Genomic DNA, 27843 nt, shown 5'->3' with positions numbered 1-27843 from the left:
GATGTCCAAGGCAGCAATGCACATGGAAACATCTATAGCTCCCGGTGGAAAAGAGAGGAGGAGCTGGGCATCATATGCATAGCAGTATTTACATATGGAATTATGATTTTTAGAAATTATGTGAAATGTATATTTACATTTATTTATTTAGCAAAAACTTTTCTCCAAAGCACCTTCCAATGAACTCTATGTAGTATTACCAGCCCACACACCTTCTTCAGCAAGGTGACTTACACTGCTAGATACAATACTTACAAGGAATCACACATCCATGGAACACACTCTCTTTCACACACTATGGGTGAACTCAGCATGTTGTTGGACTATGGGAGGAAACCAGAGCACCTGGAGGAAACCCACACAGACACGGGGAGAACCTGCAAACTCCACACAGACTAAGCAGGGATCGAACCCACATCTTCTCAGGCCACCCAGGTGCTACAAGACAGCAGCGCTACTCGCTATGCCACCATGCTGCCTAAATATGTACAAGTATTAATATTGTTTACTTTGTAAGAAATATCAATTAAATACCATTTCTTTTCTGAGGCATTGGGGGTCTATACACTGTGTTAAAAAGTCTAACTTTGTTCTATTATATTATACTTTCCTGACGACTAAAGGTCAAAGCTCCAGTGATGTGACCTGAAATCTAAGGCGCGTGGTTACCAAAATGCAACACTTTTGTGAGAATATTAATAAAAAAAAAAAAAAAAAAAAAAAACACTGCAACAAGGAAGTAAAACATTGCAAAAGCCATTTGATCCCACTTTTTTATTTGACTCGTGGTGAAAGATACACCCGTTCTTTCGTGTATGCAGTTTACAGAATATATTGATATATTAAAAAGACATCCAGTTGAACTATTTCCACAGATTTAAAAAAAAAAAAAAAAATGAACGCAGTCGTGATAGATAATGACACCTGAAAAGAGAGGCTCTCTTACATAACACTGCCAGCCACTCGTGTCACTGCACTTCCCATGGGTTTACATCGGTACAGGTGTGCAGGTACACATGTTCCATTTCGATCCAATCAGATTCTCACTTCTGTGACGTACAGGTGAGCCACAGTGGGATCTAACCACTATCTTTGGCATCTGAAATCTGCTCAATGTGACACTGATAAGCCTGAAAAACACTGTGTATTATGGCACTGGCAACAGTTTCAATGGAGAGGATTGAAAATTATTTTTAACCCGTATATATAAGTTATGTATACGCACAGGCGATGCGGTAAAGGGATCAATCGGCTTCGTAAATCACGCCATCACCCCGGAAAGCGACTTTTTCGAAGACAGTCCTTAGGCTGGTCAGTATTGTGTGAGAGTCCTGTCAGTCATGGTCTAAAAATTACACGTCATCACTAAGAACCACAGGAAGGAGGGGGGAAAAAAAAAAAAAAAAAAAAATCACAGCCATAGAATAGTCATCGTCATATTAAACAGACCTGCAACATCTATCGTACACAGATGGCGACAAAGCTGCTACATTATCCTCCGCTGTCACTGTCCCCTCGTCTCAACGTTTCTCACGAGAACACAAACACAGACGTGTCGACCGAAACCCTCCCCTGTCGCGTCACCAAACAGGAAACTGCAGCCTTTGATGGTGGGGGGGGGGGGTCTGATTCAGGAGGAGGTTTGGCCTAAATGTTGAGTGGCTGGGGGTTCGACTGCAGGCACAGCACAGAGTGCCTCTACAGGGTGCTGCGTTGGTCCCGGGTTCACAGCGGGGACATCAGGGATGGGACACCCTGATGCCAAGGGACAACAGGAGCTGCTGGCAGGCCATCCCCCATAGGGATGCTGGTAGCTGGGGCACCACCGGGAAGCAAGAGATCGAGCAACACATCGCCCAGCACTCCATAAAAACGCTAACTTTGTAGTCTAAGCCACCTAGATTGAATTACCCATTTATACAGCTGGGTAATGTTTACTGCATCAATTCAGGGTAAGTACTGTACCTCAGTAAGGATAGCAGCAGGAGTATGATTTGAACCCAGGACCTCTGAGCGGAAGGCGGCGGCTCAAAACCACTGCGCTACCCAATAAAATGAGAGTCCGTCATATGCGATTACCATGGAGAGGACGAATTATGGTACCGGTGCACGTATCCAAATTTACTGCGAAATCTGACACAGCAGACTCCTTTTCCCGACTTAATGCAGTCACATATTCGAGCCCATCACATCCGGGTCCTTTCCCCATTCCCGTTCGTCCCTATTCCGCACCCTCGTCCATCCGTCCGTTTTATTCGCTATTATTACTACCATTATTATTTCTACGTATTAAATTTTCTTATTTCTTGTCGTGTGCCACTTGCGGTTTCCGCTGGTTGAGTGTAAGGCAGTGGAGCAGCGGCGACCCTCGACGGGGCCCGTGACATTCAATAGAACGCGTGGCTCAGGTGTCGCGCGCGTGGAGGTTGTGTGCGGCACGGCTGCGTTATGGCGACGTAGACGGCGCGGGGAACACGCTGGGCGTCGGGACACCGGTGTCTTCAGTTTACAATAATTTTCGGCACTTGGCAGTCTCAGACTCCCGAAATATTAAGACGTTTAAACCTCTACAAGATTCTGCTTCGTAAAACAATATAGAAAAATTCTAGTCGACAAATTAAAAAAAAAATGTTAATATAACATTTCAATTTGATAATGATCCCCCAAATCTGTAATCACTGGGTAAGTGCTACATCTATTAGTATTTTTAACAATAACTGTTTTGTATGTTAGCCAATGAGCTTCAGCACATTAATTAAACTAGAACGGCATTATCTATATTTACAAACGGGCTGAAATTACATCATACCTGGATTTTTTTTTTTTTTTTGCCCTTGTGAAATAACATTGCAGTCTGTGATGTACCAGCTCAAGAATTATTTCTACGTCATACATGGGTGCTTGCAGTCTGCGCATTTTCTATTAAAAATGCATTAAATTTATTGAATAGAAATCAAGTGTTTTAAACCACGGATACATTATCAGTCAGGCTAACTGAGTACAGCTGTAGGTGTAGGGGTCTTACAGGTGTGTTTAGGTTCTCTTATCCGAGCCACAGATAGGGTGTGGGGTTCAAAGGCAGGACGTTGGAACACGTGAAATGCGGCAGCAGAACAGGCGGAAGGGTAAAACGGCGGGAGCGAAAGCTCTGGTCAGTGACGGGATCCTGGGTGTTTGAGCAGGGAGAGGAGAGGAGAGAGAGAAGGGCAGAAGGATGCTCTGTGTGTATGTGTGTGTGTGTGTGTGTGTGTGTGTGTGTGTGTGTGTGTGAGCGGCAATGTGCATGCGTCCCTGGGTCACAGTATGCACCTTTGAAGAGGACGTACGTAACTCCATGCGTCTAGTGTGCAAGTCTGTTTGAGTATATGCGTATGTGTGTGTTCCACTGTGTGTGTGTGTGTGTGTGTGGGAATACAGTTAGTTGCGAGCATGATGCGGCTGCCATCGTGGACTGCGCCCAGGAGGGGTCCCTAGAGGGCAGTGAGACGGCCGGTGAGCGCGGCCTGCAGCTCCGAGGGCAAGAAGACACCCAGCTCGGTGATGATGCCCCCGGTAATCAGCTGGTGGGGGGTAACGTCAAAGGCCGGGTTCCATACCTCAATTCCTGGAAAAGGAGGAACAGGACAATAAGTAGCGATAGGGACGTACGGGCATGATTTGACACACGATGTAACATATGTTTAACGGGTAGTTAGGAGATCAGTAAAGAAGTACGTCCAGGGAGATGCGGTTTGAAACCCACCCTGAATGTTAATAGGGATTCAGCAGCTCAGAGGCGCAGAGGGAGTGACTATATACACCGGCTCGTCGCGTTATGGAATTCCGAAGCGTGAACATTTCCTAGATCGTTTCTTTAATCGCATTTTTTCCATCGATCAATTTTTTTTTTTTACTTCTGTTTTTGCCAGAATTAAGAGGGAGAGGGTGGTACAGAGGTAGGGATGGTGCCTCACAGTGCCTATGTCCACAATCCAAAGATGCATACTAAAAAAAGCAATGGTCAGCCACTTTCGTACCCTTCCTTACCATGAAAACAAGGTTAGTGGTCACTAGGGGCTCAATTCTACTCGACAGCATTTACACTACCCCTGGTAGTCAACACCAGTTGGTGGTTTGGTTGGGATGAATCCACCAACAATCAACACCCAATAGGGAAATTTCTGTGACAATGCTTTTTTGTTTTTAATCATTTTGAAATTAGATTTAATTTACAATATGTCATGTCATTGTCCAAACCGCTTGTCCCACACAGGGTCGCAGGGAGCCAGAGCCTACCCGGCAACACAGGGCGTAAGGCCGGAGAGGGAGGGGACACACCCAGGACGGGACGCCAGTCCGTCGCAAGGTACCCCAAGCGGGACTCGAACCCCAAACCCACCGGAGAGCAGGACCAGGACCAACCCACCGCACCCCCTATTAATTTACAATATATATTTTAGAATTTAATTTATAGCTACAGGTTGACAAAAATAAAGTCTCAATTAATTGACATTCAGTGCTGAAAGTAACAAGAGTTACAAACAAGACAAGTTACAATCCTGACTTCCGATGTCAACCGTGTTCATACATTGAGGAGTTAATGTACAGAGACACGTAAAGTGCTGGTTCAAAGCATGGTCATTTCTAGTGTCCCTTAATTTTACCACAAAATGGCTATTTAATGAGAATCAGTGTTTCTCATGTAACATAATAGGTGTGTAATGATCAGTTCCATATGTTGCTTTAGAAGAAATCATGTGCGTAGTAGAAGAAATAGTGCAGGTGTAAAAATAAATGAACCCCAAGTTGAACTGGTTCAATCAAGTGGGGAAGTTGTCATTGGCTAGTTTTATGGTTTAACATTCAGATTTATTCATTTAGCTGATGCTTTTCTCCAAAGCAACTTACAATGTTAAGGTTACAGTTATTACAAGGTTATAATTACTGGCCCATCTATACAACTAAGTACTTTTTACTGGAGCAATTTATGGTAAGTACCTTGTTCAAGGGTACTACAGCCAGAGGTGGGGACTGAACCTGTGACCTTTGGATCCAAAGGCAGTAGCTGTAACCACCACGCTACCAGCTGTCCCTAGTTTTATCCCCCTTATTATTCCTTATATTTTATATGATGAATAATAACCAGACTAATGACCATCCCTATAGGGTTCACGTACTTCCATGCAGCACTATGTCACAAAAGTGATTCAATAAGTAGTTTGCGCAGGAGCATAACACCAAGAGACCCTGCTGGAACGTGAACCTGAAACCTTCTGATAAAGAGTCCAGTTCCCTTATCTGCACAGTTTTTAAATTCAGCAGTCCCCCCAATCCTTTCCCAGTAGAGCCCCCCTCCCCCCTCCTCATCCTCCAGTGGGACAATCACTGCTTGTCACTGTTCCCTGCTGCTCTCCCTCGCATCCCGCTGGATTAACGCGGCTGTTAATTGAACAATTTTATTTAAGGCAAAGTCATTCGCTCTGGGAAGGCTTGTTCAGGAAGTCAGTCCAACCGATCGGGGAGGAAGCGGTCGTCCTTGTGACAGTCTCACCATATGAAGGATGAAGGAGAACCCCCCACCACCTTCACTGTTGTCGCGCCCTGTGCCGTTTCTCCGACGTGACCCTTTTACCGTACCCGGAGCAGCGACGGGCATGCCGTTGATGCTGGTCAGTTCCTCCGGGGGGCGCTCCTCAATCACGATGTCCCTCCCGCTCTCCAGGCTGAGGTCGCAGGACGTACTGGGTGCCGCCACATAGAAGGGGATACCATGGTACTTGGCTGCGATGGCCAGCTGGTACGTGCCCACTTTGTTGGCTGTGTCCCCGTTGGCCACTACCCGGTCGGCACCCACCACCACAGCTGCGGTTTGAATGTTTGGAACCATGAGTAAGGGGCAGGAGGCAGAGACACGAGGAAACACTGACGCGCGCGCGCACGCAGAAGACGAAGGTGCCGCCCTGACCTGTGATGCTGTGTTCCCTCATGGTGAGCGCAGCCATGCTGTCTGTGATGAGCGTCGCCGGGAAGCCCTCGGCCACCGCCTCGTAGGCCGTCAGCCGCGCGCCCTGGTTGTAGGGTCGCGTCTCGGTGCAGTAGACCCGCTTCAGCCGCCCGAGCGCGTGTAGCGAGCGAACCACACCTGCGGGAGGACGCAACAAGGAGATGACACTGGAAGCATGTAGAAACCCAACACACACACACACACAATGTTGGGACATACCCATCCAGGGACACCAAGACATTCCGTAGATCTTCTGCAAGATCCCATTAAATCAGTCATGAGTTATCAGTAATAATGCATACTGCTTCATATATGACGGTGCTGCTATGCTTACCATATTTTTCCTCCTGCACTTTTCACAGCGTCGCGTAACGCGTGCGACGCAACGAGACAGCCAGCACAATCGATAGCGTCAAACCAGATCACAGCATTCCCATTAATCACACAACCAACCGATCAGTTACTGCATGACCCGTGTCTACGCAACTACAGTTAGATGGGGGGAAAAAAAAAAAACGTGTCTCTTTTATGACAAATGGGACAAGTACCTCTGCACTTAGCATATTCATATATGAGAAAATGAGTATGTTACAGATCACAGTTGAAAAACTGCATAAGATCATGTCACACATAACATCACGGAGTCACGTACACACGCGCACGCACGCACAGGCTGAAGCCGCTTGTCCCAAGCGGGGTTGCAGCGATCCGGAGCCGAACCCGGCAACGCAAGGCTGGAGGGGGAGAGGATGCACCCAGGACAGGACGCCAGTCCATCGCAAGGCACCCCAAGCAAGACTCGAACCCCAGAGCCCCCAGAAAGCAGGACCTGGCCAAACCCGCTGCGCCACCACACCCCCTTAAGTGGAGCCATGTATATGTTCAGAATTATTATCACAGTTGTAAGAGGTCTTATTTGAGGTCAGACACAGTTTAATATTAGGATTTCATTCATTTATCAGTGTACTGAATTATCCTTCCTCCTATTTAAAAGCCACTGAAAAAATGTACAACAGTAATGAATAATAATAATTTAAAAATAACCACGCTTTTTCAGGGTGACTCTAATGCAATCCTCAGCAAATGAAGAAGGCAATTAATACCTTACGGAGAAAAGCAAAAAGGCAACTCGTTGCACGGGGAACTGCGCTAGACCTTAACCGCAAATAGAAGCACTTTCTTTCATGACAAACATGCAGATTATTAAATATAATTCATGCGCTCAAAAGTATTTTGTTACAACGCGGAAATCGCGCAGCGCTGGGATTTTACGGACACAAAATACAGATTCCAGATTTCTAAAAAATGTAAGTTCTGTGCATTATTAGCCGCCAGCTCTCATTTCACACACCTACACATTTTCAGAACCGCTTGTCCCATGGAGCCAACCTGGTAACACAGGGCGTAAGAGACACACCCAAGATGGGATGCCAGTCCGTCGCAAGGCACCCCAAGCGGGACTCGAACCCCAGACCCACCGGACAGCAGGACTGTGGTCCAACCCACTGCACCACCGCACCCCATGCTCTCATTTCAGTTCTACTGAATTCACAAACCCAGTGGCTGGATTAAGACATGAGGTTGTTGGTTCAAGTCCCAGTCAACTTCACCTGTAATCAGCTAAGCGAGGTGTTTGACCTGAGGAAGTGGAACGAGCCGATTGGGACAAATTGTAAGCTGTTTACTTCGCTCTGGGGATGGGTGTTACCAACATATAATCAAAAACAATAAGAACAATAAACATCATGCTGTTTCGTACAGCCTTTCCCCAGCTGGAGGCCAAGAGATAGAGGGAACACCGTGGGGCAAATGCGAGATTAGGTACGAAGTCATAATGACTTGTCTGCAAGAAGCGGGCACAGTTATTAAATGTGAATTTCCATTGTTTCACATTTAATTGTTTCAGTATTTGAGCTGAATCGAAAACTAAACCAACTCCGCAGCCACGGGAATTAGACGGTGGTGCAGGATGTCTGGCAAAAGTCTGTCGTCAGGTGAGAGCACAAACCATCCCGATCCACAGAAATCATGAGGGTACTGCTCTCCTGGAGCCCACAAGGCTGTGGACATTATTATTATTTGTAGTAGTAGTAGTAGTATGATTATCATTATTATTAATACTACTATTCATTTTGATTTTACAGTTTTTCAGATGGTATTCAAACTATACCCGCTCAAGAGTCCTCTAGAGAGAGGGCATAGCTGAAGGTATTGGGTAGGGGGTAAATTTCAGGATTCAGGTCAAGTTTGGGTTAGGATCAGCTGGTCTAGACTGCAGAAAAAAGGAAAATATTTACTATTAATCACTGCTAAGGATGTTTGCGTTTGTGGAACAGAGGTGTTAACGTTGGGCGAGAGTTTTTTCGTGCAGCTTTTGTGGATTTAGGGATGACCCCAGAAGCACTTATGATGGAAAGGATTTGTTTGGCATCCCTTCTCCAGAGTCCAGTTTTAATCTTATTGCGGAGCTGATGGTGGTGCTCTAATGTATGCTGTTCTCTTGGACTGGTGTTCTAGTTTGATGGTTCTATTAGACAAGCTTTATTAGTGCATAGGTTTGTATAAACGGTGACACGGTGGCACAGCGAGTAGCGCTGCTGTCTCACAGTGCCTGCGTGGTGCGAGAGGACATGGGTTTGATCCCCACTCAGCCTGTGTGGAGTTTGCATGTTCTCCCCATCTGGATTTCCTCTGGGTGCTCTGGTTTCCTCCCACACTCCAAAGACATGTTGTTCAGGTTCCCCCATAGTGTGTGAGTGATGGAGAGAGTGTGTTCCACTGATGTATGGATGAGTGACTCAGTGTAAGCAGTGTAAGTCACCTTGGTGAATAAGGTCTGTGGGCTGATAACACTACACAGAGTTAGTTGGAAGTTGCTTTGGAGAAAAGCGTAGGATAAAAATGTGAACTGAAGTTCTGAAAGAGAATACTTGAAAGTCTTTTTGGATGGAACGTTTGAACAATATCAAGTCATATGTTCTGATAGAATGGACATTTTCTTCTTCTTATCATCACCACCAACAACAACAACAACAATAATAATAATAATAATAATAATAATAATAATAATAATAATAATAAACAGGCAGCTGGTGGTGTAGTAGTAAGAGCTGCCAACCCTGGACCCAGAGGTTGCAGGTTTGAATCTCACCTCCAGCTGTAGTACCCTTGAGCAAGGTACTTATTCTAAATTGCTCCAGTAAGATGATCCAGCTGTATAAATGGATAAATAACTCTAAGTGGCTTAACATTTTAAGTCGCTTTGGAGAAAAGCATCAACCTTATTGAATGAACGGAAATGTAAAATAAAAATGATGTTCATTTAGCCGATGCTTTTCTCCAAAGTAAATAACGACGTTAAGTTTGCACACTAACCTGCTTGCAGTGATTTAGCCGTTTATACAGCCAGGTACTTTCTACTGTATTAGTCCAATATAAATACCTCAACCAAGGGTACTATAGCGGGGGGTCCTTTGAGTGGACAACTCTGCCTACTGCGCTACACTCTGTATATTGACTTGCGAAATTTATATTAAAAATCGTAATGAAACTTCGCCATCAGTTCTGACACTACATCATAAGACCCCACTGGGAGTGAAGGTCAATTACTGTGATTCTCCAGCAAGGAACCCACCAGCCACTGGAGGACCGTCCCACACCTAAGAAGTACTATCTATCTTATTTGACTCTTCCGTCCAGTTTGACCCACACAGCTACTATGAAGGTGTACTCAAACTTTTGACTGGTGCTCTACATAACTTCCATTGCTCCTTTTAAAAAAAGGTGAAGCTGCATCAGCCAGTGTGACCCTGATCCATGCGAGCTTCGGGTAAAAGCATTCATTACACCGGCGTTAACCTCGAACCCGTAGCCACTCACCCAGGGCAGTGCCGTAGCCTGCTGTGGCCAGGGACCCCGTATTGCAGTGCGTGAGGATGGTCACCGAGTCCGAGGGCACCCCGGACAGGATGTGCTGCGCCCCATAGTTTCCGATCTTCTTGTTGTCGTTGACGTCGCGCTCCAGCATTTCCTCGATCCAGCCAATCACGCTGCAGGAGACCCAGAGAGGGCGGGCAGTTAGCGACATACTGCGTCGTGATTGGATGGCTGCTCCGACAAGACCCTTCTTGCTGTTCTGCTACTTGACTCTTTTTCCATTAGAATCAGTGCTTCTCAAAACTTACACTGTACATATAAAGTCCTGAACTTAATCAGACCACAGATTAATGGAGTTCAAGATAAAATCTGGCACAGGAATATTAAAATAAACCACTTCTAATTACTGCTGCAAATAAGCTGACCAATCATCATCTGTGTCCCATTATTCCAGTTTCAAAACTAATTAACTTCGACACAGGATGTTACTGAAACATATTACAGCAGTGCGGCCAAATTTAAACTGTTCTGAATGCACCTGATGCGCTGCAAAATTACTCCTTTAATAACAATTCACAAATTCATTATTCAATTGCATTCTTGGACCGGTGTGTTTAGCTTGTTATTCATTCCTAAGAAACCTTCCGAGACAAATTAAAGCAGGATATGTTTACAAGCTAAATGAATACAGTTTGTTTATTCAATCTAAAATGTAAATTTCCCATCACATCAAATTTAAAAATAAATTATGAAAAACTAGCATTACAGTAGAGGAGGGCACAGCGGCGCAGTTGGCTTGACCGGGACCCGCTCTCTAGGGGGTCTGGGGTTCGAGTCCCGCTTGGGGTGCCTTGTGACGGACTGGCGTCCCATCCCGGCTCTGGATCGCTGCGACCCCGCTTGAGACAAGCGGTTTCAAACGGTGCGTGTGTGGCATCACAGTTATACTTCAGTGCAACTGGCAGCAAATGTTAACATTTTGCTAGGACTACGAGTGTTACTATTATTTCTAAGATTATTGCTTTTATTATTGCCATTAACCTTTTTATTTGACATCTAAATCCAAAAGGTTGGCACATTAAGCTGCTGCTGCTGCTGCTGCTGCTGCTGCTGCTGCTGCTGCTGCTACTGCTACTACTACTAATAATAATAATAATAATAATAATAACAACAACAACCCATTGATGCAGCTGGATATTACAGCATCAATTCATGGTAAGTAGGCACAGCTAGTAGCGTAGTGGTTAGAGCTACTACCTTTGGATCCAAAGGTCGCAGGTTCGATCCCCACCTCTGGCTGTAGTATCCTTAAGCAAGCTACTTACCCAAAACTGCTCCAGTAAAATTACCCAACTGTATAAATGGGTAAATAATTTCAACCTTAACACTGCATGTCGTTTTGGAGAAAAGCATCAGCTGAATGTAAATGTAAGTACCTTGATCAAGGGTACTGCAGTAGAAGGGATCTGAACCCTGGACCTTCAAGTGAAATGTAAGATGCCGCTGTCTCTAAGCCCTCATTTACCATACGCAGTGGTTGACATCTCATGAGAGACCCAGCAGTTGTACCCTCGAGTGCGGTACTGAACCTCACTCATTACAGTAAATACACCCAGCCGTACTTACTAAAATGAACTATTTTGAGCTCTGTAAGCTGCTTTGGATAAAAGTGTTTTCAGAGCTACTAAATGATGTAGTCTAAGAAAGGCACGCTGACTGAGCCGCGAAGGATACACGAGACCCGCGTCGAACGTGTGTGAAGGGGGAGGGGCCATAAGTGGAGCACAGTTACATGAGTGGAAATAAGGCTAAAAGTCAGGGTGACTGTCTGGACAAACGAAAGGGACCGATCCTTTTGTCCACCACGGCGTGTCGTCCGTTCCTCCTCCCTTCTCGTACCTCTCTCGGAGCTGCTCCGGTGACTTCTCCATGCTCTCGTTCACGGCGAACTCCATGAGCTCGCGGGCAGCGCGGCCCATGTTGACAGCGGTGGGTCGCGCTGACGTCAGGTGGCTCAGCGAGTCTCGGAGGAAGGACACGAGGTCATCGGCTCCACCCCCGGCGTGCAACTCCACGGCCAGGCTCAGGCATCCCACGATGGCTATGGCCGGCGCGCCCCGCACCTGTGGGAGGGGGGGATCTGGGTTAGAGAAGTCATTGTGGCCCTGTGGGACACCGAGGAAGGAGTCCACATCACTGCAACATGCTCCGTGTGGACAATTCCTTTACTACAGCGCGGCACAGCAGGCAGCACTGGTGCCTCACAGCTCCTGGTGTGTTTTGGGTTTGGGTTCAAATCTGATGGTCTGTATGGAGTTTGCACGTTCCACTATGTTGGCATGGGTTTCCTCTGGCAGTCTAAAGGCATGTGCGGAAGAAGGCTGTGGTCCCCATGAGCCCACTTTGACTCAGCAGCATTTTACCTTGTTTTAATTAGCTGCTTTGTCCAAAGCACTGCACTTTACTCACACACACTAATCTCTTATAAAGCAGTTTGATTTTACACAGGAAATCGTAGGGTGGAACACTGCGAGGAGGTTAATTACGCAGTCCGAGCGTAATCAGCCGGACACCGGTACAAGTCCCAGGAATCCTGCTGTCTAACGTTCTGAACGCAGTTTACGTAAATATACAGATTTGCAAATGGAAATGCATAAGAAGCAAAAAAATAAAACCCTCCAAAAAATCCCTCCGGATCACATGGACAAAAAGGAAAATAAGACTTCTGATGATGACTTCTCCCACTGTTTGGTAACCTGAGTCAATTTATTTATTCATCTGACACTTTTCTCCAAAGCTATTTACAATGATTTACCCACTTGTACAGCTAGGTATTTTCACGGTTTAAATCAGGGCGAGTACCTTGATCAAGGGCAACACGGCGGCAGCAGCAGCAGGGATTTGAACCCACATCCTTCCGATGACAAGGCGACAGCTCCAGCCACTACGCCACCCGGTGCCCACTGAATGAACATCTTTAAGATCTCTGCATAACTTGGTATAAGAGTATGCGAGCAGCCCAGCCCAGGGGGGCAGTGATGTCACCGGGCCTCGCGGGATGCACAGCCCTGCGATCCATCCCGGCACCCAAGTGCGCTACACACAAACGCTGCACCGTTATCGTATGATGACATGTCATATGCCATGATATGCACACATGGGTTGCACCGGAGCACGTGACCACGGCAGGAACCGACACAGACAACGACATTAACGGTACAAAAAAAAAAAAAAAAAAAAAAGGAAAAAAAATCACTTAAGGCTTCCATTCTGGCTCCACAGTGACGCCAGTAACGATGCCCCAGTGAGTCAGATTTGTGTTAAACAAAAGCTGTAAAGCGATGCATTAACTACTCGTGTGATTCCAAATGCTGACAACCGGCTGCACGCGCGTATCTGGACACTATTTTGTTGCGGATGAGCGCGGCGAAACCGTCCGCTCGCGACCGCTAACGGGACCCTCGTCGACATGTTGTTATTATCGCGTCGCAGCGGAGGCGCTCGCTCGGCGGCCCCCACACCGTACGCGTACGTGCACGCGCCGCGAGACCCGCGCGCGTGGCGGAGGAGCCGCCGCTCAGCGACGCGGCCGAATGCGGCGCGTTCGCATGCAAATCAGGGCGCGCGAACAAAGGCACGAAGGAAGGAGGCTCGCGCAACCGGAGGGGCGGAAGCCGCGGAGGAGCGTAGCACGCGGCCGGGCTGTCGCATCCGGCGCATCGCTTGCCTTCATGCGCTTGATGGCCTCGTATCCGTCGCGCACGCCGCGGATCTCCTCGTAGACGCTCTCGTGCGGCAGGAGCAGCTGGTTGAGGATCTGCAGGGACCCGCGCCGGTACCGGATCGCTTCCAGAGTCATGGCAACCGCCTGAGATGTGTGCAAGCGCGCGCGCTGCCCCGCCGCTCTCGCGTGTCCGGCGCTGTCAGAGGTGGCTCGGGGTTCGGCGAGGACGAGTCCGAGGGGGCGTTGTTGGGGGCGTGGCGCGGCGCGGCGCGGCGCGGCTTCGTTCGGGGGTGCAGAAGCAACGGGTCCAAAATGAGCGCACGGCTTCGGAAAGCTCACGTTGACGAAGAGACGCGGAAACCACGTGTCCTCTCCGCCAGGAAACTCTGCCCCCACCCTCTGCTCCGGTTCACGCCCACGTCTCGCGCTCCGCCGGCGCGTGGCCCGCTCCTTCCCTTCCCCTTTTCCTTTGTTTGGAATGCGGTGATCGCGAGTTTTATCCACGTAACACTTAAGCCCGAGCGCTGCGTTCACAGCGCGCGCGTTAAATATGACTTCCCTCGTGCCGGGGAGACAGAAAAAGACCCCCTCTCATTCTCGGCATCATTGGGATCGAGAAGCGCAGCCGTGCGAAACGCACAAAGAAACACACTGGGCAGAGTCTCGTTCTCAACTTTTCTTTTAATATACTCATTTCTCATAATTACGATGCAGTTCTGCAGTAAACAAGTCATAATGCATCACGCCATTACCCACGGAACAACAGTTTCTCTTTTTTAAAAAATAATCCCATCGCCTGAGCAGTAATATATTAACATCTGTGATGAATGTCATTAGCATGTACACAAAAGCCATACAATGTGCGTAGAATCATTTAAGAACCACAGTTACATATTTAAACATCTGCACTATGCCTATATATAGTCCTGCCCCTAATAGTTCACTCAGGGTGATAAGTCAGTTGCCATGGCGAAGCTGTGGGGGTGATGGGGTCAGGGGTGTGTGTTGTGTCTTTGAGAGGCGGGACGTCGAAGGACGACAGTTAAACCGCTGCGGCGACGCTGTGGCCTCAAAAAATAGCCATTCGCAGGTGAACAAACTTGCGTGAAGCTCGTGCAAAAATCCTGATGCCGCTACTGGCTGCTGGACTCAAAGGGTCAAAGGGCCTGACAAAAAAAAAAAAAACCCCAACAACAGCTTCACAACCCCTACCCCCCCCCCCAGCAAAATCTCACAGTAGTGTTTGTGAGCCCAGCCCATCCACTTTTGTCCACCTCTTTCTAACAAATTCCCCTATTGTACAATGAACTCTTTGTTCGTGCCAAACACTGGCATCACGCAAGTTTCATATTTTCACCGCGAGGACTTGCTTTATACAAAGGAGCGTCGCCTGTCAGGAGCCTGTATTTTGTTGAGTAGGAGGCATTTAAAAGCCGCAATGTACGACAGATTCAAATACTCCTTCGTATTTGTGATCGGTGAACGAACGGCTGGCGAAATCTATATCGAGGGTGCTGTACCGATCAAAGACGACACATCCACCTCCAATAGATTTGGCCTATTTGATCCATCTAGCCGTAACCTGTAAATACGCAGAATGTATTTGTCCCTTTTCTCTTTACACAGTTCCATTTGCCAACACTAAGTGATTCGTACAGTTTTATACCTCGACCCAGCACTACAGCTGTAACCTTCAGCGAAGCAGCTTAGATTAAGAGCCTAGGCTGAGGGTACAACAGTCCCCCTCCGCTATTTGAACCAGAAACCCTGTGGTCATAAATCCTGTTTTATAACTGCTGCGCCATCCGTGTGGGACTGAGCGGTCCGGTTCAGGTGAGACCTTAATTTTTGTGTGCATGAAAGGACTTGGTGTCGAGTAGCAACGCCGCGCCTGGCGCTGACCACATAAGGAGATGTCAAAGGAGTGAATCTGCAGCCCGATCAACAATAAGCTACCGATTATAGAAGCCATAAGGAGGTGAATGCTGTACTCAGGTCACCTCTTCAAGATAAATCCCTCCCTTCTGCACGGCCTGATGGTTATCAGGCAAAATCCATTATTATGAGGTCAGGAAGCCTCCTCACCATCCATCCGTCATGCCATGATGTTTGCTGGCAGTGCCTCTTGTTCGCTGTCAAAGTACCCAGCACAGCCTGTCATGTAAGTGGCACCAAAGGGGCAACACTCCTTTTAGTCCACTTAACATGTGCAGTAATTTATCTGATTTTAGCTTCTTTAAAGTTCCTTAAAGAAAGTGTGTGGGGGGGAACATCGTTCAAAAATTGCACTCTTTTAACAACATTTTGTTGTGCAAAGCTTTTACGTTACTAGTGCGTTAAGAACTTTAATGCAAAATACACGTATCTTAGTCCCCTTTCAGCCACCCTGCTGTGATCTGAGTTGAGTTAAATGGCTGAGGGCTTCAGCCATGGTAGTGTTAGGATAAGGGTAGTAAATACAGCTCTTCAGCACTGACACAAGGTAGTACTGAATGTCGAAACACGGGAATGTGTGTAACACTGTGTGTCAGTGCACACAAGTGTGTAGAGCCTGTTAGAGAATATGCTGCGTGTCAGGAGGGTGTGCCGGGTGTAGCAGCTCCTGGTGTTTTGGACAAACGGACTGCGTACAGGAGCGTGCATCAGTGTGTTAGGGGGTGTACGTGCTTTGCTCATCCCTGTGTCCCAGCGTAGTGTTGCCAGTGGGCCTCGTGGTGCCACCCTGCAGCCCGCCATGCTGACACCACAGTCTCAGCTCACATGGCGCATTTCTTCCTCAGAGTGTCCATCTGCAACAGCAGCACAGAGGTGAGATGCAGCCAGCCTGAGCGATGGGAGGACTCCCACTACAGGGGCGCGGAAGTGGGACAGCGAACAGGCACCACACTCACCTCCTTCTCTACCATCTTTATCTTGCTGAGAACAACCTTGGCAGCATCCTGCAGACAGGGAACAGTGAAATCTCCTCCAGCTGAACCACACCAGGGCAAACCTGACCCCCACAACCACTGTGTTTGATCTCAGTCACTACGGTTGCTCAGTTGAGTTTCACCACCCCACCACAAGAGCCAAACTCTTGCCCTGACTGGAGCTGCTCCAGCAACACAGGGATTCCCTCCCCCAGACCAACAGCTCTCCCTTTCTTGTCTTTTTCTTGATCCTACATACCCTGTTGCCCTGGCTGGACAGCTTTCTTGCAGTACCACTCAGGTCCTGGATGAGCTGCTGCAGCGTTCTGTCGTACTCTGGGAGAAAGGAAAGCGGACGAGTAACAGTGTCAACAGAGAGGGGGACAACAACAGAAAAAAAACGGAAAGTGATGATTTTTCTCGATGTAGGATGGCTGTTAAGCAATAAGGTGGGGGGTTCATGGGTAGCATAGTGACTGAAGCCATTGGCTTCCGCTGAACAGACCTGGGTTCAAACATGCCTCCTGCAGCAATACCCCTGACCAAGGCACTTTCCCTGAATTGTAAAAGCTACCCAACTGCGTAAATGGATAAATCACTCTAAGAAGCTTAGGTTACAAGCGAACATTGTAAATGATTTTCAAGAAAGGCATCCGTTAAAGAATAAATAAGTATAAATAATAGCACTGTTGGCTGGGCACACCTGCGAGGAGAGCGGGAGACGCCCTGTCCAGATGAGCTTTCTGCCACTGCATTTGGTGAGAGATGTCCTTGTGTTGCTGTAGCAGTTCCACTGGAGGATCCCGCTTCTTCTGCTTGTACTCGTGGATCTGCAGGAATGTCAGGTCGTGCAAGAAAAGCAGGTAACGGGTGCAAGATGGGCAACATGAGCAACACAATGTAGATCAAAGAGGATTTAGGTATACGAGGAAAACTGTGTGTCTATCATACAATAAGGTGAGAAGCGGGGAGTTTGAGCCCATGCAAACGTACAAACACACCCAAATACAGACATCAACTGACCTTCCTCTCAATTTTTTCCTTCTCGTACTGGAGCAGGCTGAAGCTGTGGAGCTTGTACTGGGGAGGGGAGTGGCTGGAAGAGAGCAGCGCAGGTGGGATTAGCGTCAGCTATCTACACTCAGAGCACACTTTCCTAACAGCTTGTACACGGTGGTTTTGATAACATTCCAAAAATTTACACACACACACACACACACACACACATTTAGCAGACACTTCACCGAAAAGCGATGCACATCTTAGAGAAAAGTGCATCGGACAAAGAGCTTCAAATACAGACACACGATTATTGAAGCATTGTTTATGTGATGTCACGGTTTTTGGCACATTATACAAGTAAGTCCCTACAGAAATTAGCCCGAAAGCAAAGAAACATGATCATGACAGATGCAGATCAATACAGCTGTTAACACATTAGGAGAGAAGCAGGACTGAAAGAGTTTTGAGGCCCTTGAATGATGAAAGGGAATCAGCGGTGCTGAGGGACATAGGGAACAAGGGTATGATACCACAAACATGGACAAACTACCTTGATATTTCAGCATCCTCCCCATGAAAAATTATACATAGTGGTACAACACAAAGAAAGTCCATCTCCTTAGTGCTCATTGAAACAAAGTTGTCAAACACAGCACCAACGACAACGTAGAAAAGCATTAGGTAGCAATTAGGCACAGGCAGAAGAAATTAAATTTCCAGGAGCACATCTTTAGCTGGTACTAGAGTTACAACCTTGATTATGGATAATAAAATGAATGAAATTTTAAAAATGTAAATTGTTAAAGAGCTTCACCTGAATTACTTCAGCAGATGCAGTTTTACTAAAAGCATAAAATCAAAGTGAATTTTAAAAAAAAAAAAAATCAAAGTGTTAAAACAAAAGCTCCTGTTAAACTGGCAACAGAACATCACACATCCTTGATGCTATTAACATTCAACCAACCAATCAACCTTCTACAACTGCTTGTCCCGAGCAGGGTCAGGGAGAGCCGGAGCCTTACCTGGCAAACAGGGCACAAGGCCGAAGGGGGAGGGGGACACACCCGGGGGGACGCCAGTCCGTCGCCAGACACCCCAAGCAGGGCTCAAACCCCAAACCCACCACACAGCGGGCACCAGCCAAACCCGCCACGCCACTATGTCCCCCCATTAACATACAGCATCCATAAATTCACCAACAAAATCCAAATACAGAGATCATTTTAGAGATTAAATTACACAGCACATGAATACCTTTCAGTCATTGTGTTTATCGCTTGTGACAAACTGAATGCAACACCAAATTAAACAAAATGCAATTATCATTTTTCCATACAAATCTGTTTCTCTCCCTTTGGCTAGTGGTGTCCATTTCCCAACTGTTGTCATCTTGGAACCTAAAAGATGCTCTGTCTATGCATTTGTGTCTGCAGTCGCTGGATGGGCTCCCTGAGAAGTCATCCCATCTCCACCTTGACCGTCTCTCTCAGTGCATCCCTCCCACTCCCTGGCGTCTTTCTGGTTGGCGCAGAATCGCGGCTAGTGGGTGCAGGTCCGCTGTACCTACTGTTTACGGCCGACCACGTTTAGAGGAGTGTGCAGACAGAAGCAGGAGACACCTCATGCGCATCTCCATTCAGTGAGCGACCTGCACTTACACGCTTAAAGTACCTTCCATGCTTTTAAGCACTTTGTTAATAGTGTCCTCATCCTAAGGCATTTATTATTTTCGTTGTTTGCCGGGTTATTCTAAATTGTCCTTTGTCATTACGTTTGTTTGATTTTACCAGAACTAGTCTGATAATGGAGCAGAAATATGAATCTAAACAAATACAAATGGGGGGTGAGCGAGAGAGAGAGAGAGTACCGAGTAAAAGGAGGAATCTAGATGAAACGCATACCACCAGACAGGTAGATAAACAGAAGCGCTGACATAAGACTTCCATTAGCCTTGCTCTCTCCGTGTGTGGCTGAGCAGCCTGATGGACTCTTAACTAATCACATGGTCGGCCAAAGGATAAAAACACACGCTCCACCTTCTGACACTGGGGGCCGCGAGGGAGGCAGAGACAGTGAAACGCTCAAGCAAGAGAATAACTGCCAGCGTAGAAAAAGTCAGACCAGAGAGGCAACAAGCAGACCTACCTGGAATTCGCATTTTTGACACGGTCGTTCTGAGGTTTGGGTTTGGGAGAAGGGGCCTAGAAAAGAGCAGAAGGATCAGTTTTTATTTCTTTTAAAACTACATGAGCTAGAATAGGAAAACATCAATAGTGGTGCTCCTCCATTCTGACAGGGTTCCATTCCAAAAATACCCCTATAGTGTATTATATGAACCATAACAATATGTAAACGACGAACGTGTACAAACACTACATCGTATAATGAGTTGTTATATTTTTCCACATTACTCATGGTAAAATACAGAACAACAAATACAGCACAGTACTTATAAAACAAAATACAGTATAGTTTATTTATGAGGGTTGTAGCTAATACTGTTCATTCTAGAATAATGAAGTCAGTTTTTTTGCTTGCAAAGCATTTTAAATTAAAAGTAACCTTAATGGAATCACAAAGGAAATGCTTTGTGAATAAAACGTTTTTGTAAACAACACAGTGGCTGGGAGACACGCTCACTGATTCAATAAGAAATACGGTGCCTTGTGGCCAACTGATGAAACAGATGTCATAAGATGTTATGACCAAACACTGTGACTCAATAATATAATAAGGTTAATGGGACAGCTGTCATAAATCTGTAGTTTATTAACAATAATCACAATGTCAGCCATTCATCTATCCATCTATTAAGTGCAGGATCTCAAGGGTCTTTACCCTATCACAGAATCACAGGGGATTAGCTAGAGTAAACGATATATGAGATTCCAGCACATGGCCAGGCACTCTCTCACACACATACACACACACACAGTGGGAATTTAGAATCATCACTGTACTAAAACCACGTCACTGGACTGTGGGAGCAAACCAGAACACCTGGAGGAAACCCACAGGAACACGGGAAGCACACGCAAACTCCACACAGACAGAGCCAGATTTGAACCCAAAGCCCAGGAGCTGAGAGGTACCAGCACTATCCACCGGGTTGCTGTACCACTCACCGGAGGCATGCTGGGGGGGTCCAGGACCAGCCATCGCTCGGTAATACTTTGTAGCTGCGGACCCCCGAGAGGCTCTCGAATTTTCACCCGCACCTCCAGGCGCCCCTCAGTGGCCTTGCGCCCATCCAGCACCTGCCAACCCACAAGCACATGTTAAATAACATGACATTCAGCATGAGACAAACATCTACCCACAAAATTTCATTTACTCCAATGTATACATTAGGTGTTCTATGCTCCCTCCTGTCCAAACAGATGTTTAATGAAACATCAGTAGCAGTAGGATTAGCATCCTATTCAAATGCCAAATCAGATCACATCCCTTGTATCTGAACAGGAAATATACTGAATGAAACTTTTTCTCTGCTTTTGTCATAACACAGACACTCAGGGAGTCATGGGGAGCATGGGCGCTCTTGTAGCTGTGTGTATGCGTGTGTGCGTTCGGTAGTGCGAGTGCCACTCACATCTATCAACTGCCTGATCTCACACTGGGTCTCCAGGGAGTCCAGCTTTAGCTGCGCGTTGCCCACCACCTTGTCTGTCTTGAACAACCCACTACAGACAAAAGAAACATATGCTCGTGACCTCAAAACAGGCATTTTCTCCAGTTTGGCACTAATGTGTAACAACAGCAATGGCAATGACAAGCAGAGAGGGTAAAGAGGCACGCATGGGTAGAAGTGTCCCTCTCACCCCTTGTGGATGATCTCAAACTTGATTCCCTTGGTTTGAACTACCCTCTTAAAGCCCCGGTGGCCCCTGTTGATGTTCAACTTGAAGTTCTCCTTGAACTCTAAAAGGGGGAAAGAAAAGGGATGGAGGGGGTTGGATGAGAGAGAAAGGGAAGCCCAGGGCACACACTCAGCATGTGGTGGCTGAGGCACCGGATAAGAGGTTTTTGATTCAGCTCCCACCATTGAAGACGACACAGGCGATTTACTCTAGAGTACGGTCCTAGTTAAATTGGTAAAATGTCATCAATTTTATGGTAAACGGCTCCAGATAAATGCAGATGCTATTTAATATTGATATTATTTTAGGTGGTGCACCGGTCTAGTTTCAGTGTTCAGTCGGGCATCAGTATGCTACAAGGAGCTTGCTTGGCTGTTGTGACTCTACTGTGCACTGGTGTGAAGTCTTCGAGATCCTTACCTGGACAGTTGGTGTTTTTCACAGTGCTGGTCTTGTCACGCTGAGCCTCTTCCTGGCGGAGGGCAACAACACAGACTCATAGTTGGGATGGCAGGGGTGGGGAGAGTCAGGTGGAGAGCAGGTGAACAAAAATAACTCTGCCACTTACTGAGCTGGGGAAGGGAAACTCGAAGCGCACGCTGGCATCCAGATCACTCGGGGAAACTCCTAGATGTGCAAGGCGAGAGAGAGAGAGACTGTGAATGAGTGGTGGATGCTGGGAAAAAGACGGGCTGGTGCACCAGCTGAACACCGTTTCCAGTGATGGCTTTTGGTTTCAAAGTGTGGTTTTTGTTTTAAAAGTTTCAAGCTGTATGGGCACAGTGTTAAAGCTGGACAAAGGTGCAGTGCTATGTTGATAGCTCCTACAAGACTGCAGTTTTGGAAAACAAGGCAGTGCAAAAAAAAAAAAAAAAAAAAAAAAAACCACGTTCTCAACACTAAAACCCAACATGGAGAAATGGAGCACACAAAAACAAACATACCGGCAGGAGCAGGTAGATTGATCCCCTTAACTATGGTCAACACCATATCATTACTGGTCAATTCTGGGAAGATCCTAAGGAACACAGCAGAAAGTTAACTGTCATTTATGCTTTTGACTGCAGCCCATCAGTCTGCCCTTCATTATTCTTGTAACATGTTTACACTGGCGCCTTGTTTTATGAACGATCGAGTTATGAATTTTCAAAGGTACAAACATTTTCCAGTTTGTTTATTCCATTGTACCGTTTCCACTTTTTTACATTAAAATTGCCGATTGCAGCAACGCAAACATGATGTTCACCCACAAAGCTGACGGGAAACACTTGGAGACTACTTTATTCAACTCACATCCATAGCATCCACAGCTTACTGTGGTGTTTGAGTGTTGGAGTTCAATAACAAAATAAGGATTTCACGCGTTTTGGACGAGTCCGTCAACAATTAGTGCTGAACAGGAGTCGCAAGAGATGACATGTTTTCAGGTTCAGTGATTTTAAATTAATTCTGGGAAATTAAATCTATTAAAATGCCTTACATTTTTTACTGAAGCAATTCAGGGTAAATGCCTTTCTCAAGGGTATAACAGCAGGATTCAAACCCAGGTGCTTTGATTGGAAGGTGACAAATCTATCCGTTACACTACCCGCTAACCCCCCGCTGTCCCATTATCAGGACTGGGATACAATGTATTTTTACTGTAATAACAGTTGCTCTGGAAACTTTAATAACGGCTCACTTCACAATGTTGAACGTTCGCTCCTCTGTGTGGCATCTGGGCACAGGGTAGCCCTTGCCGTGGGCCTTTTTCAAGATTTCGATGTTCTTCATGCATTCTTCCGCCAGCTTTTCGAACCTGCACAGGTGGGTGGGACATTCACTTGCACATTTCTGGTCAAAGTGTTCCACAGATCCCATTTCTCTACATAACACAGGCCCAAGGCTGTGATCTAATTTACTGTAAAACTAAAAAAGGGCAAATGGGAAGAGTAGAGGTGGAGATTAGCGTTACTCTTTTTCAGTAAAGTCATCACTACTGTATCTCCACCAGGTTCAACAGGGTTTTGGCAAGAAACCCTCCGATCATACCGTTAAGGTAATAGCTGGACCAAACCGTGTGCTTCATGCAACCACAGCAACCATGTTTGCAGTATGGCTCACCTGGTGGTCTCAGTGATGTTGCTCATATGTGTGAACTGCTGGGAATACTGCAGGCACTTCTGTATGGAAAGACAGCCAGTGTTAGCCTCTCTCTAGGGTGTGTGACAAGTGTTTCTGTACGTATATCAGAATGCTGCTACAAGGTCAGCAGACAGGTTCATCTAAACTGACCTGCATACCTTTCCGCTCTCCTACACTTTGACATGTCTACAGGTGGATATTTTAGAGAAACGGTTCAGAGTTGTGCTGCCTTCTCAATGGTACAACAGCAGGACCCTTCCATTGCGATGTGAACCAACAACTCTATAGTACAAATCCAGTCCCTCGATCACATGGCTGACAGCATTTCTCAAGAGGAGAAAAACAGGGGGTGACCTGGGTCATTTTTGAATCTTTGAGTGTATGTCAGTGTGTCATCCTCAAATACGCATAGAGCTGGCTGGGGTGGTCAGCGACCTCGTGCTGCTGGCGCAGGAGTTCCATGAGCCGGTTGTACTGATCGGATGAATGGGGGGACAGTGGTGAAGAGCGCGAGTGTGCCAGGGAGTAGTCCTCCTCGGTCACTGGAGCAATGGGCACCTGCAGAATGAGTTGTAGCACAATGAGAAGATGACTGAAAGCAGAGACTCAAGTCTCAAAAAGAGGACAGAAAGACAAATGGATAGTTAAATAAAGGGTTAAAGGAAAGAACTGCACAACAGAATCAGTCCCAAAGGAGAAAAGTGAATACAAACTAATTTTAATAATACTAAAATACAAGCAGGAGTGAGGTAGATGCAGGAAGGAGGCATACAAGAGGATGAGACCTGAACAGAGACCCAGGAGAGGAAAGGACATGGTGATTCAGGATGTGGGAGTAAAAATAGGAAATGGCAACAGGACAGAACACATGCTAGGGGCCAGTGACTCTGCCCAAACAGCCCTCCACAATCTGTCACTTCTGTCCTTCCTCCAGCGCAACAGCACATTAAAAAAAGCGTGTTACCTTGCTGATGTCAACGGGCAGTCCGCCCTTGGCAGCAGTGATCATCTGATCAAGGCCCTTGGCGTTGCGCAGATGCAGCGCCGCCCCCTGCAGGTCCTTCATCTGCTTGGAGCGCACGGCGGCACGCACAAACTGCTGCCTGCGCATCAGCAGGAAGTCCAGCTGCTGCTGAGCTGGAGGAAATTACATCGACATTCACAAAACACATTAGATACACACACTGGCAACAGCTCATGGTGGCTACTAAGGCACTGGACCGAAGCCCAAAAAGCTGCAGGTTCAATTCCTGACAGTCGTGGGAGTTTCTCGTAATTATGGTTTAAATTTCATTTTACAGGTGAAAAGTTCCAAAAACACCCCTCATTAACCATTATCTGCCATATTTCTGAAAGATGATTTATAATATTACTTTTGTACATTAAGATACTTATGATTTACCCATTTATGAAAAAGGGTCATTTTTAATGTTATCAATTCAGGATAAGTAGCCCAATCAAACCTTTTAGACAACAAGGCAGCTGCTCTGATCCCTATGCCACCTGCTGCTCAAATTTACTTGGTGCACAGTAAGTGTGCAACTGGATAAATGTGTGTATAAAGAGCAGAGTATTAATCCTGTACTAACCTAAAAGGAATAGAAAAGACAAAGTGGGGAAACTTCTTTCGAGCAGCACAGACACACCTGGTCCCACATGGTGGCAGAGAGCCTGTTTGCACAAAGCTCACCTTTAGGCCCCAGCTTGACACCTTGATTGGGGGAAGATGCCGACCCCGGTGACCCCGCGCCAGGTGTGGGGGGTGCTGGTGCTTTGGCCCTTTGGGCAGCTGGTCTCACTGTTGGCTGCAATCGCACAGAGCAACAGAATCAGATGGTGAGAGACATAAAAAGCCTGAGGCAGACACTGGTGAAGGCACGGGCCTCAAACTCAGCCCCAGGTGGCCTGTGGGTATATGCGTCACAGAGGTGGGCAGCTTAATTTAGCCTGTACAGATTGGTTCTCTGTCTCTCTGGGGAGCTGTGCAGGACCAGCATTTAGCTCCTTCCTTCGGTTTCCCCGCCCTACAGAAAGGTGTTCACCTTGGCCACCTCCTCCCCTGGGCCTTCTTCATCCTCAGCATCTGCATCCTGATTTGCCAGCGTCATGGCAGTCTCCAGCACCCCCATGAAGTTCTGCTCTCCTCCTTCTGACCCCTGAAGCGGGGGGCACCCTGTAGGTAACCGGGGGACAGGAATTTGGATCGAGAGTGTGTTGGAGAACGAAAAATACAATGGAGAAATACTCTGTTACATGGAGCAATTTATGCAACCTTATTGGCAGAGGTAGAACAAAATGAGATTTTGACATGACCGGTGTCTTTTGGTTAACATGCATATTTAATCAGTTATTTCCCTCTGCCCCTCAGAACTGCTAAATCCCTTCCAGCATTCAAGAAGTGTCCCACAACTCGCTTGATTCAAATCCATTTCCCTCCTGAGCTTCCGACACTTTTATAAGATAGTTCCCCTCCACCTGCTACTTTTTATATACCTATTTTACCATCTGTATGTCACTTCAGTAATCAGCTACTGCAATAAGTGCTCTTTGACAACAGCTGTATCAAACAGGTTGTGCTTCAAGAGCATACAACTGAGTGTGTACTGAGTATGTATCTAAGCCTTCCATGTATTGTGTAATGCACTTTTGTTTGCTCAGAGCAGTATGTCGCTTTGAAAAAAAGTGTCTGCCAAATGCATAAATATAAATGTAATGGCAAGGTGGTCAGAAGGGATCGTTCTTGTAGTGCTGAAACACAGACGAAAGAGACAGGCAGTTACCAGGGGGCACGGGGAGATCAGACAAGTTGACCGGACGTCCCGCTTTGTGTGCGCGGATGGCATCCTGGTATTGCTGCGGGAGACAGAGACATTGATGAGGTTAGATATCTCTTGGAGAGCTACAGACTCCCTGCTGAACACAGCTTGGTCACAGCAAAGTGCAGAGCAAGGGTCACAAACCTGGTCAATAGACAACTTGCACGTAGGTTTCTGCTCAAGCTGTTTGTCTTAATCACACAGTGAGCTCCAGAGAATGTCTTTTTTGACATATAAAATCCATCTCACGACTTCAACTCTCTGCAGCCCATATATATATATCAAATAGCATAGTGGCAAGAAAAAGTCTATGACCCCTTTGGATTCCTGCATGAATGAAAAATGTGCTCTGACTGTATGCCACGGTGGACAAGGTTTGTCTATGTGAACTGGGACATTAAGTTATTAGCACTCAGCAACAATGCTACAAAGAGCTGTATACTGACTTTTTATATCTAGAATGCTGAGGAGGGGAGGGCAGCCACTGGTACTTGGACCCCCAGAGGTTTTTTTCCCCCTTCCTTGCCTTTCCGTTGGGAGTTTGCTGTTCCTTTCTTCCATACCCAGCTGGCTTACTTACAGTTTTAATAATTACAGAATTACTGTAGTAATTTAACATGTAGCGAACCTTTTATTTGTATTATGCCTCTAATAATTTGTTCAGCGGTCTGTGTCACTCTGAGTACAGAGCTCTGCGAAAATAAACTGAAGTGACTCCTCAAAGTACTAATATACAAAGACAGTCTAACTAAACAGATAGTGCACACAAAAGTATACATGTCATCTTTATTGAATATATTGTGTACAAATTCAAGGATGTAAAAATGATGTGATCCCTTAGATCTAGTAAGAGATGGAAACTCCTTTAGCAGCAGTAGTTAAAACCAGCACTTGGTTTACGGCTGTAGCTGGTGATCAGAGCTGCACAGAGTTGGTGGTATTTTAGCCCTTCTTATTACATTTTATTTATATTTCTGAGATTTTTCTCACAAATGCAGCTTACATATTCTTTCATTTTTGGTTTTAACAGTACTCTCTCCTAACAGCACTGATGAGGAAAGGGGGCAAATGGTAACTAATGTGCCACCACAGTGTAGACAGGCCAGAAAAAGCAGAGTGTCTGCGAGTTCCAAGGGGAAGGCATTACCTTGACGATGCGCTGGTGCATACGTGCCTTGCGGTCATCCCCTTTGGTCTTAGCGCCCTCAGCAGCTGCCTGGTAACGTTCCATTCTCTGCTGCAATGCCTCCCCTATGCTGCGGGGTGCCGGTAGAGCTGCAGGTGCTGTTATGGGATGGGGATTGAATATGTGTGGATCCACTCAAGTGTCATATACACACACAATGACTTCTGTAACTTACATAATTAGCTATAACAGGCTTTGATTCGGCTAATAAGTTTACACAAAAAAACAACAGAGCTAGAGAAAACAGGCTAAAACACAGGTATATGGCCTCCTTTCTTCAACAAACTACTAAAAATTTCAATCAACACATAAGTATGTGTTTCACAGAAGAGGAAAGTCAATTGTACCCTACAAAAATTGGTT

At 46.4% G+C, this 27843-nt stretch overlaps 2 protein-coding genes across 3 annotated transcripts in view; both read right to left on the bottom strand.

The window, feature by feature from the left end:
* Positions 1-769: 769 nt before the first annotated feature.
* mri1 (methylthioribose-1-phosphate isomerase 1) lies at positions 770-13942 on the bottom strand. Its single transcript, XM_029249930.1, has 6 exons — positions 13587-13942; positions 11759-11982; positions 9863-10032; positions 5945-6121; positions 5617-5841; positions 770-3604 (listed from the first exon to the last, which is right to left on the bottom strand). The coding sequence occupies exons 1-6, from the start codon at positions 13716-13718 to the stop codon at positions 3471-3473; spliced, it is 1062 nt and encodes a 353-aa protein (XP_029105763.1). The 5' UTR covers positions 13719-13942; the 3' UTR covers positions 770-3470.
* Positions 13943-14249: 307 nt separating this feature from the next.
* The window catches only part of cc2d1a (coiled-coil and C2 domain containing 1A), a 20539-nt gene continuing 6945 nt past the window's right edge, over positions 14250-27843 (bottom strand). For both annotated transcript variants that reach the window (XM_029248171.1, XM_018762218.2), the window contains 20 exons: positions 27442-27578; positions 26259-26331; positions 25521-25651; positions 25169-25283; positions 24443-24615; positions 23914-24036; positions 23458-23516; positions 23036-23152; positions 22299-22372; positions 21923-21981; positions 21775-21826; positions 21316-21415; positions 21087-21177; positions 20620-20751; positions 19640-19695; positions 17516-17588; positions 17196-17322; positions 16752-16828; positions 16475-16522; positions 14250-16372 (listed from right to left, as the gene is read on the bottom strand). In XM_029248171.1, the coding sequence (XP_029104004.1) occupies positions 16340-16372; positions 16475-16522; positions 16752-16828; positions 17196-17322; positions 17516-17588; positions 19640-19695; positions 20620-20751; positions 21087-21177; positions 21316-21415; positions 21775-21826; positions 21923-21981; positions 22299-22372; positions 23036-23152; positions 23458-23516; positions 23914-24036; positions 24443-24615; positions 25169-25283; positions 25521-25651; positions 26259-26331; positions 27442-27578 (1850 nt within the window). In that variant the 3' untranslated portion in view covers positions 14250-16339. The remainder of the gene's footprint in view (positions 16373-16474; positions 16523-16751; positions 16829-17195; positions 17323-17515; positions 17589-19639; positions 19696-20619; positions 20752-21086; positions 21178-21315; positions 21416-21774; positions 21827-21922; positions 21982-22298; positions 22373-23035; positions 23153-23457; positions 23517-23913; positions 24037-24442; positions 24616-25168; positions 25284-25520; positions 25652-26258; positions 26332-27441; positions 27579-27843) is intronic.

This window comes from Scleropages formosus, chromosome 2, assembly GCF_900964775.1.
Source record: "Scleropages formosus chromosome 2, fSclFor1.1, whole genome shotgun sequence".
Taxonomy (NCBI): Eukaryota; Metazoa; Chordata; class Actinopteri; order Osteoglossiformes; family Osteoglossidae; genus Scleropages; species Scleropages formosus.
The sequence above is the reverse complement of the archived record's forward strand: the minus strand, read 5'-3'. Positions and strand labels throughout refer to the sequence as shown.